This window comes from Vidua macroura, chromosome 7 (assembly GCF_024509145.1).
Source record: "Vidua macroura isolate BioBank_ID:100142 chromosome 7, ASM2450914v1, whole genome shotgun sequence".
Lineage (NCBI taxonomy): Eukaryota > Metazoa > Chordata > Aves > Passeriformes > Viduidae > Vidua > Vidua macroura.
The window spans coordinates 16,811,726-16,827,415 of record NC_071577.1 but is presented as its reverse complement, the minus strand read 5'-3'; the positions used below and the strand labels follow the sequence as shown (position 1 = coordinate 16,827,415).

Here is a 15,690-nt window from a genome sequence, read left to right as displayed (position 1 = left end):
ACACACAAGAAATTCACTTTAAAAGTTTTTCAGGATGATCAAAATCCTCCAGGCTTCACATACTGGTAAAGCACTGGACAATTGCCAGTTTTGTTATACTTCCTGACAGAAATCTGCCGAAAAACTACAATTATTGTTAATTGAGAAACTCTGTAGCAAACTTTAAAAGCATGCTAGAGGCTTTAAAAATTATCAAAATTAAAGACTTTATTTAGCAACAAAAAAAAATCATATGCAAAAAGAGGATACAAATGATCTTCCAGGAACTTAGAAAAATCACATATAATATTCAAATCTGTACTTAAGATAGTTTTCTCTGCTATAGTTTTGAAGCACTCAAAATGAGAACCTCCACAGTTCACGGCTGGAATATTAATAGAGAAGTCTTGCCTTTTTCTTAATTTCCATGATTATAGCATAGGAATGCCACATTGAAAGAAGTTAGAGAAAAAAACTACCAACTACTAACTGTGAGCTCTGCTTCTCCTTGGGGCACCCAGGGCACTGTTAAAAGCAAGCAACCAGCTATGGGTCAGAGGGGTTGTGCCTCCAGGGAGGAGAACATGCTCAGCTGAGCCCCACACCCAGGCTGGAGCTGCAGCCTTTCCAAGGGGGCAGCTGAGACATGCCTCACACTTGTCCACGTTCCCACCTGACACATTCACTCCCTCAGGCACATTCACACCTGCCCAAGACTCACTTCTGCCATAAGCTTTGTTATGAGAATAACACACAAAATTCATAATGGGTCCTGCTTATTTCAGAGGTAGCAACTTTGCTGTAGAGTGAACAACGAAGGAAGCCATCAAAAATCATCAGCAAGCATGGGTAGCCAAAAACCTCTTGGAGATGGAAGCTGCGGAACTCCAGGACAGAGTAAAGAAGGAAGTCCTCCTGATAATCAGGCTGCCTAGAGCCCCCCAGGAACAGCACAGTGGAGCAGAACTACACATACATCACTGTGACATGACTGGGCCCAGGCACAGCAGATGTTCCCTGCTTGGGAACTTTGAGCTGCAGCTTTGAGCTCTGGTAGAATCTGGAGGAGCCAAGGCTGCACAAACTACCACGTGTAAGAACAAACAATTGGAACCGCAGAGCTGCAGATGACAAATGACAACTTCAGCAAGACAGGAATTCATCTAGAGAACTATGGGGGATGGGAGATTAGGAAAAAGGGAACAAAGCAACTACCTTATAGTTCTCTGATTTTGACAGACTATAGCAATTGCCATAGAAGACCTTTCCCTAAAATAGGAAGAATTACTAAATGTGAGTCCAAGCAAGAGACATCCAGCAGCACCTGCAAAGTGTGAAGACCTGGCTTGACCTCCTAGAGCCTCAGGCAAACTACATTAGGAAGCTTTTGGGTTGGAGAGAACATGCATAAGCCAAATCCCTGTGGAAAGACTTGCCCAGAGAGCCACTAGCCATCTCTGAACACTCCACTGCTGTACTTGTCTATGAATGAGACCCTACCACAGATGGCTCGTCCCAGCACCAGTACAGAACACCCCAGGGTAAGTGCTACTGGGAGGCAAGAATGAGGGAGAGAAAAAACATTCAAGCTCCAGAATCTGCTTTTGACTGTTGCAACTGCAGCCTCTCAAAAATTAAACTATTCAGCAGCTCAATGCCACACAGTATAAAACCAAATTGTCAGAGAAAGAAGTATCAGCATATATTTAATACATGTGCAGCAAAAGCCCAAATTCTGATAAAATTGGCAGCAGCTTTTCAGTGCTGCTTTCCATAGGACTCCTGAAGTCCTGTCATCTGCTATAGGTCTGGCTGTAGGCACTGCGTACTTCATTACCTTTCAGGAGCTATGAAAAGTTTCTGATGTCTGTATGAAAGTAGCAACTGAGATGGATGAATTTTTCCTAGGAAAACAAACAAACCAAATCAGCTAAACAAAATAAAAAAACACACAAATCCCAAACCACAGAATATACTCCCCATCTCTGGAAGCATGGAGCAATATACACCAGAATTTATTCTTCCTGTCTGAGCCTTAATATCCTTCAATGATGACAATTACAAGACATTTACAAGTACAGACCCTAGTTCCTGATATATGGCAATTCAGCTTACATTAAAGGAGGTAGAACATAAAGTGACACTCAGAGCTCTACACACAGAAGTAAATAATTAATAAACCACATTACAGATCACATACACAGAGACCTGTAGATAGTCCCAAATGAGAAGGAAGAGAGCCTTCAGCATTAAGTAACAGCATTACTTGAGGCACCCAGACTGGCTCCCCAAGAGGAAGGACTGTGTCCCCACACCGGCTGCAGGGGCAATCGCAACTCAGCGGTCCGGCTGAAAAGCAGCTATTTAAGTGTGAGGGCAGCACTGCATTAACGCGGTTACACTATGCAGAGGAGAGGAGTCAACAGCAGGGCATGACTGTGTATTTGTTCAATTTCGGTAGCTCTGGTGTCCCAACATGCTTACATTAAATGAACCATAATGACTTAATCTGCAAGCATCTGAACTTCTTTACTTCTCTAAATGCTGACTCTATGGCTATGAGATCTTACCTAGAGGAACTTTTAAGTTCTGTCCAATACGCTTCTAAAATAAACGTGGTATTTTAAGCCCGGACAACCTAACCATGCAATCCCGGAAGGCAAACAGGCTGCCTGGAAACTGCATTCCTGAATACAACTTTGACTCCTCTTTCATGCAAACACTGGAAGGTCACTGAAATAAACAAGCACGTTTAGGAGTGTGTATGCAGTTTTACAACTACGTATATGTTTTCACAGTTTCTAGGAGAAAAATATCTATTTGGATACATTCAAGCAGCATTTCTTTGCTTCTTAAACTTTTGTACATAATTTATTTCACTTGATCAAATTCTGTAACCACTTTCTCAGCGTGTCGCCGTGTGAACATCACAAAGCAACGACGTGGCAACAGAAGCCTCATCACAAAACTCAGGCACATCCCGCAAAACCATACTCTCCTCTCTGCGCTCTAGTTTATGTACCTGCCAAAGAGTATAAGCCAGGAAAAGTTGATGCCGCAGAAACAAAATCAAATCCTCTTACTGCTCTGCCTGGGGCTAAGAGGCCATAAAAACATGCTCTCTATCTTCTGTCCCTTTCGTATGACCCACCAAGAAGACAAGACTCTTGCCACAGAGAGCTGCTTCAGGTACAAGACACTCAAAGCGTTATGAACAATTTCTTTTTTTTTCAGTCAGCAAAGTAACTTCGAAGGGAAAAGAGGCGCCCGACAGCACTGCCTTTAAGCACTTTAGCGCAATCCCGGTTTAGGGTGACTCTGCCCCGCGCTGCCCGGAGAGCCCCGGCCGCCTCTCCCCGCTCGCCGCGGGGAGCCCAGCTCGCCCCGGGCCACGCCGCCCTGCCCCGTCCCACCTGTGGGGCTCTCGGGCAGGATGGGGCTCCAGCGGAGCCGCCGGGCACTCAGAACCACGTCGCAGCTCCTCTTGCCGATCTCGAAGATGCCCCTGAGCAGTGGCTCGTCCCCGTCCCGGGCCGGCCGGGCCACGGCCAGCGGGGCCACCCTCCGCCGCCGCTCCTGGGGCGCGGCCCGGGCGCGGCCCTGCGGGCGGGGGAGCGGGGCGGCGGCGTCCGGCATGGCGGCGGCGGCACCCCCCGCTCCGCTCCGGCCCCGCCGCACCGCCCGCGGCCCGCCGGGCCGAGCAGCGCCCGCCCCGCCCCGCAGGCGGGGCCGGACCGCCCGGGGGCCGGCGGGAGGGCGCCCGGCCCGGGCCGGAGTCGAGGGCGCGTCCTCGGCCGGCACCGGTGCAGCTCCCGTGCCTCGCCGGCAGCGGCGGGACAGGGGGCTCGGCTGCCGGGACCTGGCAGAGCGCAGGGCGGCACCGGCCGGACCCGCGTCTGGTGCGCTGCCCACGGGGAGCAGCGGCCCGAAGGTACTCGGGCATCTCAGCGCTGTGCTCTCCTCAGTTACTTCTCCAAGGAAGGAACGCTCCCACTACAGAAATTCATTTTCTTTGTCAGAGTCCCATGTCTTCCACTTTTCTGTTATCATTAACAATATTGCTATTACTTAGCTTCAGAAAACTACGACGTGAAGTTCTAATAGCCCTTCCATACTAAAAAGGCTGAGTCTTTCACAAGTTGTGACTCTGACAGAGCCTTAATGTAAATACCATGTTGGCATTCCTGCTGCAAAACAGATTATTTATTGCCATAAACCCGTGTGGAGGCATCACCCAGCTATACCCTTCATTCGTAATGACCGACTAAAACAGTGACTCGAAGTCTGATACTGACTCATACTAGAACAGATCCGCTATCAAGTGGGCCGATGAAGAAAGAATACCCAGAGGGGTTGCATAGTCATCCCTCATCCTCAAAGCTTGAATGCAGGGGAGGAAGACCACTTTACTCTTGCTCTGTAAATTATAGACTTTACTGCTTGGAAGTACAACAGCTTTACTCACAGCTGCTGTAAGATTCACTGATGACAATCACGTTAGAGTGCAGAGCCAACTCCCTGAGCCTGTAAGGGCTAAATTTGTACATTTATGAAGTTTTATAATGTCATAGTGGCTTGCTAGGCCGTAAAAGGATGTTCTCGAACAAGAAGTTCAGTAATTCTATTTTTAATGTTTGTAACAATACAAATGTAATTGTCCTTCTGAGAAATAAAACAATACATTGAAAACATTGCCCTTTTCTGATGGATACAAGATACAGTTTAAGCCACATGTTGGAGTATCCTGTGATGTTTAGCCTTGTAGAAGAGAAATGTTGGTTGCAATCAAACCAGCCAAGAGCTCACGAGATGATGCATGTTCTCAAGGCATGTTGCCTTCTTTCATAATTCCATAAAAAACCAGTACCAAGCTACTTATTATGTAGCTGAGAAGACAGGTTTAAGACACATTTTAAAAGTTATCATGGTACAACTTTTTGATACTTATTTCCATCTATTACTTTGCCATGTTTAAAGTATATTCTGAATATTTGTTAAATATGCAATCAATTTTCAATTTGCATCAAGCCATTAATACAGCTTTTGCTGAAATGCAGGTATCACCAATTTGGATTTCTCAATCACATGACCACATAAGGTTTATGTTTGCTTAAAGCTTTTAGTAATTATGTCAGTTTTTGTTTTGTCCCTTAGGTCTTCTTTGTTGGGATATAAATATCTCAACTGCAAAGTAATTAGATAGAATAAGGTATAAATAATTGAAATTATGTGTGGAGTGTAGAAGTTTTGTGCAAAAGAAATGAGTGATGAGGCAGGAAAAACTGTGAGCCAAACAAGCTTGCCTTAACATTTATCATTCTGATACAGCAGTAGATGAACCAGTTCATCTGTTACTGTTATTTGATGCTAGTGATCTTTATGTGTTTGCCCTGATGTCATTCAAGAGGAAAGTTAAATCATTAACTGGAAGATAAAGCATAATATGAAGCTGTAGTCAAATCTCTTTTGAGGCCGTATGCCCTGTATAATTCCCTGCAGTCATTTGTATTTGTTTCTGGGACAATTTATTAGCCTATACCACTTAGTGTATGTTATATATTATGACCAGATAATTTCTCTTAAGGTAGAGGAAAGGATAAACTGATAACTGGCTTAGAACCCTAAAATAATAGTGTTTTCAGCACCACCAGTGGGAAACTACTGCAGTTCCTAAGAGACTTGTAATATCCTTCAACTGATGTAATTAAAACTTCTAACACCTTCTTATAGTCATTACTTGAAAAGTCTATTAAAACAGTAACAGTTAAGGTACTAAATATATTAGATAAGAACATAAAATAGTAAGAGAACTCTACATAGTAACAAAAACAATAAAATTCTGTTCATTGTGTTTTGCTGATGTTCACAAATCCTCAATGTCCACAATTCTTTGTAAATCTTAGACAGACACTTTTTTCCTGGGGGAAAGGTTCCAAACAAGTCTATTCTAACAGACTTTTATTTTTAGTTATCACAAATTTCAGATTTGCACACAGAATTTAGAAATGCATGGAATAGTCCAGCAATAAAATTTTATCAGTTTTTCTAGGCTATGTCTGGAACTCTCACACATAAAACTCCCTTTAACTTTCTTGTAAGAAATGGTTGTGTGTATTGATGATCTAATGTAGTATCCTCTGTGATTTTCTTGTATCAGAGAAAGAAGATGCAAGACAATCAGTAGGAATTGTATAGTAGGTATTCAAGAGCATGGAGCACTGAGCCTACATGCAATGGTACCTAAGCAAGGAAGTCTGGGGAGGGTGTTAGAATCCATCAAAGACCCAAATCATCAGCCAAGTTTATAATGATGAGGCAGGTCTGGATCAGCAGGGTCCAAAGCCAGATCAGGACTGTGGCTGAGCTGCAGACCAGCATCACACAGCATCTGTAATTGAAAAAGTTGTAGTCCCAGACTGAACTTGAATAGAGCTCCAAGCTCATGTGTAAGGTCGGTGAGGGGGTTATAGGTGTGGATATTCAAGGTTTTTAAGGCTCAGTAGTAACCTCATGGGCCTTGCAGCCAGAAGCACAAGAGGAAAAATTCTGAGGAACAGTAGGAGCAGGCTGCTTCATAAAGGAAATGGGGTTTAGAGTGATTACAAGTCAGGTAGGATCCCATATACCTGACCAAGGCAAACAGAACGGTGTGTAGCTAAATTCAACAAGAGCCCAGATAGCCAGACAAACCCCTTGTGTCAAGGTAGGTCCAGCATTAAGCTGAAAAGCAGAGTCATCAGGTGAGGTCAGGTGACAGTAGCCACGTACTAGCCCAGCAACCACCAGGGAAGCTTGTGTTATCAAGGCAGGTCCAAAGTCAGACAAGAATATCAAGTTTGTGGGTCAGGACCTGGATATGGCACAGACATGGCTCTGCAATAAGATGAAGGCAGACACCACCCTTAAGAGCCTCTTCTAAGTCACAGATCTTGCATGAGGGAGGGGACATCTCCCTTGTGGTTTCTTAGAGTTTGTTCTCAGCAGTCTGGACCCAGGGGAGGTTTTGTCCCAGGTCAGGGTGCTGGCCTTGAGCACAACCAGATGGCCTAGGAGAAGGAAGCATCCTCCGGACCAAGAGGTTGTAGGAGAGGAGAGGAGCTAAGCTCTCCTTAACTAACAGTGTCTCTTTCTGGAAATCATCCCTTGCTCTCTAGATGCTAAGTAGTGAGAGCCTCAGAACTCTTTTCCAGAAGAACCTTGTGAAGTGAAGAAAGAGGTAGGACAACCTGTGACAGAAATAGTGAGTGAGGGAAGTACAGCTAGTGTTAACTGAAGGACAGCAAGCAGGTAAAACTTGCTATTGGAAAATATGTCCTCCCACCTCAAAAAAAGTGTCTGTAAAAATGCAATGAGGTAAGTAGGCCAGTTTTGGATTCATAAGAAATGTGATGTTTAAGTTAAGGAACAGGAATTTAGACAAGAACTGATAAGATATTGTCTGGGGACAATATCTTATCCTCATTTCAGAGCTTTTGACTGAACATTTCTGGTAGCTGACTTGTTTTCTGTAGCTAATGGATATTTCCTTCTGGAGAAACCTGAATTTTGAAGTTGGCAGCATACCCTTGGCTTGTATGTTTTTCTGGCTACAGTATGTGTTTATACAATGAGAGTTTAGTGTATAGTCAGTTATACTTCAGCTGTTCATTCACAGATATTAGCTCTCCTAAGTATGCTCCTTTCGTACATTTCTACTTTAGAAAATAATCTTTTGTACCTCTTAATATTAATTCAGCTCTGAATTGATTTACCATGAAGAAGTGACATTAAGCAGAACACCAAATTTTTTGCATGATAAGCAAAGCCATAAATTATTCTGAAGGAAAATGGTATAAATGGTCTGTAGAAGAGAGCATTACTATTGCTAAACATCTTCAAATTTTCAAAAGAAGGAAAGCCTTAAAGAACAGAGAAAGAAAAGTAGGTAAGGAAATGGACAAACCTTTGCAAAGAGAACAAAGACAAGTGAAATTATTATGCAGGTATAAGAAGCTGCAGAAATGCAGTCTGAAGTTGCAGCCATTCCTGGATATTCCCTGATACAATGAACTGAAATTATTCTTAATCAGAACAATAGAGAAAAATGTGGTGTTAGGAAAAATATGAAATGAGAATGTATTGATCAGAGTATATCGTCTTTTCTTTGCATTAAGGTTGGTATTCTATCTTTTTAAGGTAATTTTTTCCCTCTGAATCTTATTTTCTATTGCTCTGTCACAGTGTTGGTACACATGTGAATATTAGTTGCTTGTATTTCATGCAAAATGCAGTTAAGTCTATGCTACAAACTACTAGAAACTAGGGAACTGAAAACTAGGGCTGATATTCTATGTTTTACATACCCTGTAGGCAACCTAAATACTTAAGAGAATGCTTTGAGAGTATTGTCAGTTTTAATTTTGTATTGCATAGCTTCTCACAGTTTGTTAAACACATATATGAATTATTTAAAAAACACTTATGTAGATATTAGTGTATTTGTAGATCTTCAGCTCACTGTTTCAGTACATATTTATGTACTATGTTTTTCAAGAATTTTTTATAATATGGGATTTTCAGCTAAGGAAAGAGTGTAGATGATTTATAATTTCTGAAATAATTACCATAGAACCCATCTTGGTCAATAAAAACAAAGACCAATTTCTGCATATTTTCCCTGATACAGCACCAGGCAGAACTCCAAGTTTCATTTCTGTTCTTCCTCAATAGAAATGAGTGAGAAATGAGTGGGTTTTGTTTGATTTTTTTAATCTTAAGATATCTTTTATATATATAAAAGAGAATTAAATGTAACTCTGTAGTTTTTAAAACTATTTGAAAGGATGGTTCTCTGACCAGAAGTATTGTATTTTTTAAAAAAAGAGACTCATGTTTTTAATATGCCAAAAGCAATTGATAAGGTCATGGTGGATCTAGTTTTAATCAGTTACAATATTGAAATAATTGCAAGATTTCTTTACTGTAACAGAAGATAGAAAAGAATTGTTTTATTTGCTCTCAGCACTTAGTTAAGATTTCTATTAATCCTTATTACCTCTGGAATTGCGTGTTGCTTTTCCATGTGAGTTTATTAAAATTCTGTAACAGTATCTTTTGGAGAAAGTGGCTCTCTGTTTTCTTCTGGTGAATTCAGGAATCTTGGTTTTTCTCAACCTGCTTCCCTTCACCTGGAGTGTCCTTCTGAGTGCACTGGACCAAGGTCTGATGTTGTTCAGGCACATTTTTCATTTGGGCTAGGTAAAACCAGAGGGTTCAGTCTCCCAGGCATCTTGTGGACGTATCCTGGAATTCCACCATTTCAGACTCCTCAGCTGTGTCTGTCACAGCCAACAATGGGTCCGCAACCTCCACGGATCCTCTTCTGTTGTTCCAGAACACCAAGAAGGGAACAGCTGCAAGTCGTGACTGTTTCTTGTATACCGTACCTGCCCATTTAACCTCAAGCATGCACTGGTGGCAGAGCAATTTCTGCTGTCAGAAGTATGTCATAAAGAAGAAGGGAAAGGCCATTGGTCACAACCAGCCCTAGAAATAGAGTTTTAGGCCTGTGCTGGCTGACCCGGTGTGTGTGTGGGTACAAATCAACCCCAGAGTTTTCTCTGCATGCGGAAGTTGGATAATCCCACTATAGCCGTAGTTAATTAGCGATATGTTCATAGGACAGGAACAGTGTGAGTAATTCTTTCCATTAAAAGAGACCTTGATAGATCTTCCTGTGGGAGTCAGGAGCAGAAATTTCAACATTTGGCTTGATGTTAATAGTATGAAAGAAATACCATGGAGACATTAGAAGCATCAGCAAAATGGGGGAGGGGGGAAGGTCTCCAGTATTTTATAAGGGTGGTAGTGGGGAAAAAACCACCCAAAACTAATTGAAATAAGAAAACTCGCAAGTGAATTGTAAAATAGAGCCTCTAGTTATGAAAATGCCTAATTAATTTTCCTTATTAGATTGCTCATAACATTAAAATATTACTTTCTCTGAAGTATCACAGTAGCAAATACTGAGGTAGCCTAGGTAGATCTTTTAAGTAGGTTGTGTTGGCTGGAGGAGTTGAATTTTGTTATCAACAGTGGAAAAAGAAAAGGTAATCGAAAAGGTTTCTTGTGCTTTGGAAATGCCTTCCAAATATTCATTAAACATTTAAGCGACTAAATTTGCAGAATATGTTCCTGACATTGGCACTGGTTCTGTGGTATTTCTCTCATCAGATGGAAGTACTGTGTGTTATGCAGAGTGCATTCATGCATAAACAATATCATTTTCATAAATTAAAACCTCCCCTGCAGAAGGAACATCTGTGCCTGCCTTTGAATAAAAGATGGTGGCATGTGAGTTGCCCCTTGACTGACTAGAAGAATCCTTGTATTTAGGAAGAAGGCACATAACCAAAAGGCAAGCAAGCCTGGGTCAGTTTTTTTCAATTTTATCTGAAAAATCATCATTTATCCCCCTCGGGTTATCTGAGGTACTCTTACCTGTATCGCCACTGATTGTGAAAGGTTAATGGGTGCTTGAAAAGTTGCCTTTTGTGTTCTTTCATTTCAGATTCAGCAACAGTTTTCTAGTGTGGAGCTGCAGGCTCTGGCAAAATGCAGAGAGATGCTGCAAAATGCATCAGTCGGCATCATAATTAAATTTTAGCATGTTTTTAACGGGGAAGCCTGGCAGCGGGGGCTGCTGAACTGCTAAGACAGGTTTGCCATGCTTACACGTTGGATTTCCAGAGGTACAAACACCTTTAAAATAGACGCCAGAAGCTTGATTTCTCCTGGGGGAAAGAAAATGCCCTCATCCATAGGAAAGCTTGTTTACTTTCTGCTGGGTTTAGCTGAAATATTTATGAAATACCTCCGCTTTGTGACAGGCTTCATATACAGTATTTCAGGTAACGTCTTAAATCTGTTTCTGATGGTCGGAGGCAAAGACCTGTTGATAATTGTTCCTGGTCATTAGGGGAATTGCTCTCCCGCAGGTTGTATCTCCGGGTATCTTAAGCCTCAGAATAATCAGTGAAGATTAAAGGAATACATTTCCCGTCTGGGAAGAGGAGGGGACGATGAATCGATAGCGCGGGTTCAGGTCTGCCTTGCCGGGGGGAAGGCGCACCTGCTGCCGCCACGCCGGGACCGAGGCGCCCGCTCGCGGTGTGCGGGTCCCGGCCGGGGCCGGCTGCGGACATCCCGCGGCCGGGAGGGGAGAGCCGCGGGCCGGGGCCGGCTGCGGACATCCCGCGGCCGGGAGGGGAGAGCCGCGGGCCGGGGCCGGCTGCGGACATCCCGCGGCCGGGAGGGGAGAGCCGCGGGCGGCAGGGCCGGGCTGAGCTGCCGGGGCGAGTGCGGGACCTGGCAGCCGCAGCTCCCAGGCGAACTGCGCTGTTGCCCCGTTCCCCTCATTCAACAAATCAGCATTGCAAATAGCCGGGTTCGCTGTAAACAAACGAACACCCCCGCCCCCCCACCCCCACTTCGAGTTTTCTCAAGGTAAGCAAAGAATGCGTGTCCTTTTTTTAGTCCAATTTTATTCTACAAATAATAAGTGTTGCACCTTTCATGAGCTATCCGAATAAAACAATAATCCCATAGGAATTACTTACACTAAGAAAAAAAAAAAAATCACATTTAAGGAAAAATGCAACATTCGACCAAATGTTCAATACTATGTTGTTGCCAAAGGATGGATGTTTTTTTCTAAAATCCCAGTGTGCATTACACCATAATATACAGGATTACAAACAAAATTACAGTACAGATTGATTCCAGTTGAACCAGCGTTACATTTCAAACAGCACTTATTCTGGACTGCATTGTACATGCAATAGCTATTGTTCTAATTACGGATTAAATGGTTTGAATTTGTTTCAAGCTACCGTACTAATCGACTACAATAGGTATATAGCCCGACTTTAACAACCTGATTAGATTTCGGTTCAGATTTATAAAATGAGCATATGACAACCATGGATTGTGTGAACATGTATAAAATCATGCATTTATAGCGCCTGGAAACATTAACATCTTCCAGTTATCTTTAAAAAAAAGAAAAACCAAAACAAACAAAAAATCCAATAAACCAAAAACACGGAATGCCAAGGGGTTCAAAGACTAAAAGAAACAGTGCAAATTGTATGTGATAGTCAAGCAGCTTTCGATTTAAAAAGGGTGTTGGCATTTGCTTATAATCTTTATATACAAGTTTGTGCAAGTAATGTGTTGAAATGATATGTTTTAATAGAAAATAAGTCTATCGTTCTTATATCTTCTCAAGACCTAGGGGATCTGGTTCTTATTGTACGGGGTAAAGGAAAAAGAAATAAAGAAAAAGAAAAAAAATGGAAAAAGAGATTTGGATGGGAAAGAAATTGCCCGGATTGTGCATTTTTTTCTTCTTCTTAATCTATTTGAAAAGGAAAGAAGTGCTAAGGCAACATAACTTCTCTAAGCACTTTTCTGCTGGTTTAAATTAGTTAAATCATTTTGTATAAATTAGATATAATTCTACCTTTCCAATATGTATAAAAATTGATGAAGCTGCATGGTTTAAAATAGGAAATTCACGTTATAAAAAGTCATTAAAAATTCTGTACAAAATCACAACAAAATAATTCAGCATGGGAAAGGTAACAAGTAGTAAAACGTTGGTTGAAAAATATAGATTTCATATATATTTTGTAATTGGCCCATCGCTAGTTTAAAAATTGCATAGATCCTAATTATTGCTTGTGATTTTGTTATCCCGATCAGGTAATTGACGCGATCCCAATGCCCCTACCCCAATTTACAGCGTCGCTCCGAGGAGCGGAAGCAAAGACAGCGGGTGAGCGGGGCCGCGGCGGCCCCGAGGCGGCGGCGGGACCCGCCGGGCCGCCCGCTGTAAACAAGGCGGTGGCGGGCGGCGGGGCGCGGCTCCCCCGGCCCTCCCTGCGGCGCGGGGAGGCTCAGTCGTGGAAGATGGCGTTGAGCTGGGCGCTGAGGACGCGCTCGTGGTGCGGGTGGCCCTCGTAGGGCGCCAGCCCGTCCACCGGGATCTCGCAGCGGGAGGCGGCGGGCGGGAAGATGGCGGCGTGGGCGGGCGCGGCGGCCAGCGCGGCGGCGGCGGCGGGGTAGTGCATGGAGAAGGCGTAGCTCTTGTCGAAGTCGGCGGCCGGCTCGTGCTTGAAGGAGAAGTTGCCGTTCACGCTGAGGGGCGGGCTGAGCGGCCCGTCGAAGGCGGGGCTGGCGCCCTCCGCCAGCCCGCTCTCGAAGAAGGGCTCCAGCGCGGCGCCGTAGGCGTGCGGCGGCTTGAGGTGGAAGAGGTGGGAGCTGTCCATGGTGCCGTAGGGCGGGCTGGGCAAGCCCGGCGACTGGTAGGGGTAGGGATGCGCCGGGAAGGGCGCGCCCGCCGCCGCCGCCGCCACGTGCGGCGGCACCTCCTGGCTCTGCTCGGGGAGGAAAGTCCGCGGGTTGAGCTGCAGACAGCCGGCCACCAAGTTGGTGGTGGGCTGCGACAGGCCCTTGCAGAGGGTCTGCACGAAGGACACCAGGTCCGGGCTCTTGCCCGAGCGGAGGATCTCGGAGAGGGCCCAGATGTAGTTCTTGGCCAGGCGCAGGGTCTCGATCTTGGAGAGCTTCTGCGTCTTGGAGTAGCAGGGCACCACCTTGCGCAGGTTGTCCAGGGCCGCGTTCAGCCCGTGCATGCGGTTGCGCTCCCGGGCGTTGGCCTTCATGCGCCGCAGCTTGAACCGCTCCATGCGCGCCTTGGTCATCTTCTTCTTCTTGGGGCCCCGCCTCTTGGGCTTCTGGTCGTCGTCTTCCTCCTCCTCCTCTTCCTCCTCCTCTTCGTCCAAGTCGTCTTCCTCGTCCTCCTCCTCTCCGTTCCGCAGGGAGTCCTCCTCGGCCTCGGCGTGCAGACCCTCCAGGTCCTCCTCCTTCTTGTCCAGCTCGTGCTCCTCGTCTTGGGAGCTGAGGCACTCGTCCGTCCAGCTCGGGGGGCCCTGCGGCTGGGGCTCGCCCATCAGCCCGCTCTCGCTGTACGACTTGGTCATGGTGAGCCTCTGCATGGCGGAGGAGACAGGAAAGAGACGTGTCAGCACCCGGAGCAGCGGCCGTGGCCCCGTGCGACCACCCGCGGGGAGAAGTTACCCGCGCCTCGCTCCCCGGTCCCGCCGTCCCCTCCCAAGGGAAGCCCTGGATTCCCCACCGTGCCAGGGCAAACTTTTAATTGTCTCCGCATTTCTGCCTTGTAATTAAGTTGACATATGTTCAAATACCATTATGTAACTCGCCGATATTAGCGGGGAATATAAGCAGATTATGCGTGCGGGAGCCAACTCGGGCGGCACGACGCAAGTGGACCAAGCGTGGGTTGTTTTGTTTTGTTTTGCTTTAAAAAAAAATCTTCAGATATTTTTATCGAATAGGGGAAGGGGGACACACGCACGGACAGGGCACCTGCAGGGACGGATGGCGCCTGTGACGCCTGTCCCCGCCGCTCTCCGCGGCTGCCCCTTGCCTCCTCCTTGCGTGGGGCTTGTGCCGCCCCAGCGGGCGCCGAGCACCTGCTCCCCGGTCCCGCTTTCGTCCACAGGACTGTCACTGGGTGCCGCAGCGGGGCTGCGCGGCCCCTGCCCGTGGTAACAGGTGCGGGACTGGCCCCGGCTTCCCGTCTCCGTCGTCCCCTCTGTTGCAAACGGGCATCGGTTCCCCCGCTTCCCGTGTGGGGTTGCGACCGCCCCCCGTTAGCGTCGGGCGCACCGGGAAGAAACAATGCCGCACGGCCGCCGAGGCACCGCCTGCGCTGGGACCGTGCCGATCGCGCTCCGCGGAGGAAAGAGAGCCGAAAGTTCGGAGGCGCATCGGTGGAAGCACATTAACGTATGCAATATGCCACAGATACACATTTATATGTGTGTATGGACGCACATACACATTTACATTTATATATATATATATGTATACACACACGTACGAGTGCGGATATGGATGGATACAGGTGTGCCCGCACACACCAGCAGGAACGACCGCAAGTGACAATAAAACCTGAAGCCGTTCCGGCAGAGGCATATCCCGTCCGCCCCGACGTCGCAGGATCCTCTCCCACCCCGGCAGCCGCCGCGAACCCTTGTCCCGCGGGGGTAAAACACGGTTTCCCGTTACCTCCGTTGCTCAGCCTCTCCTGCGCGGTGACGGTCTCATAACCCCGGCACAGCTCTCCGTGCGGGGGCGCCGCGCCTGTGTGCGTGTGGTGTTTTTTTTTTTCCCGAGGTTGCCCAGCGCCGGGCTCCCCCCGTTATATAGCGGGACGGAGGATGCGCGGCGGGGGGCCGGCACCGGGACCCGGCCACCGCGCGGCCGCCGCGCCCCGCGCGCCTGCGCCCCGCCCCGCGCCCCGCCCCGCCCGGTGGCACGCGCCATATGGCCGCCCACGTCAGGCGCGCGGCGCCCCCCCCCCCACGTGACGCCCCTTATTTGTATGCGGCCGCGCGCCCGCCCGCGGAGCCGCCACGCCCGCGCTGACCCGCGGGCCGCGCCATCTGTCACCGCGCCCGCCGCCGGCCCTGCCACCGCGCCGCTCCGCTCCGCTCTGCTCCGCGCTCGCCACCGCCGAGCCGCTGGCCCGCGGAGCCGCATTGTTCCCATTGTTCTGGGGTGCGGCCACCGGGGGTCCCCGCAGCCCCCCCTTACATCTAACGGGCGCCTCCGACCCCCCGAGACTCCCTGTCCCAGTCCTCT

At 47.0% G+C, this 15,690-nt stretch overlaps 2 protein-coding genes across 4 annotated transcripts in view; both read right to left on the bottom strand.

Moving 5' to 3' along the window:
* Window positions 1–3,615, bottom strand: part of CERKL (ceramide kinase like) — a 51,975-nt gene extending 48,360 nt beyond the window's left edge. For both annotated transcript variants that reach the window (XR_008437882.1, XM_053982475.1), the window contains exon 1: window positions 3,393–3,615. Coding sequence is in view for 1 of the 2 variants with exons in the window: in XM_053982475.1 (XP_053838450.1) it covers window positions 3,393–3,615 (223 nt within the window). In the remaining variant the exon portion in view is untranslated. The remainder of the gene's footprint in view (window positions 1–3,392) is intronic.
* Window positions 3,616–12,839: 9,224 nt separating this feature from the next.
* NEUROD1 (neuronal differentiation 1) lies at window positions 12,840–15,274 on the bottom strand. Of its 2 annotated transcripts, XM_053982279.1 has the most exons (2): window positions 15,115–15,274; window positions 12,840–14,012 (listed from the first exon to the last, which is right to left on the bottom strand). In XM_053982279.1, exon 2 carries the CDS (start codon window positions 14,001–14,003, stop codon window positions 12,918–12,920), a length of 1,086 nt encoding a protein of 361 aa, XP_053838254.1. In that variant the 5' UTR covers window positions 14,004–14,012; window positions 15,115–15,274; the 3' UTR covers window positions 12,840–12,917. The 2 variants fall into 2 exon arrangements, with proteins under 2 accessions (XP_053838254.1, XP_053838253.1); XM_053982278.1 differs by lacking the exon at window positions 15,115–15,274 and having other exon boundaries at window positions 12,840–14,018.
* Between the last annotated feature and the right edge of the window lie 416 nt (window positions 15,275–15,690).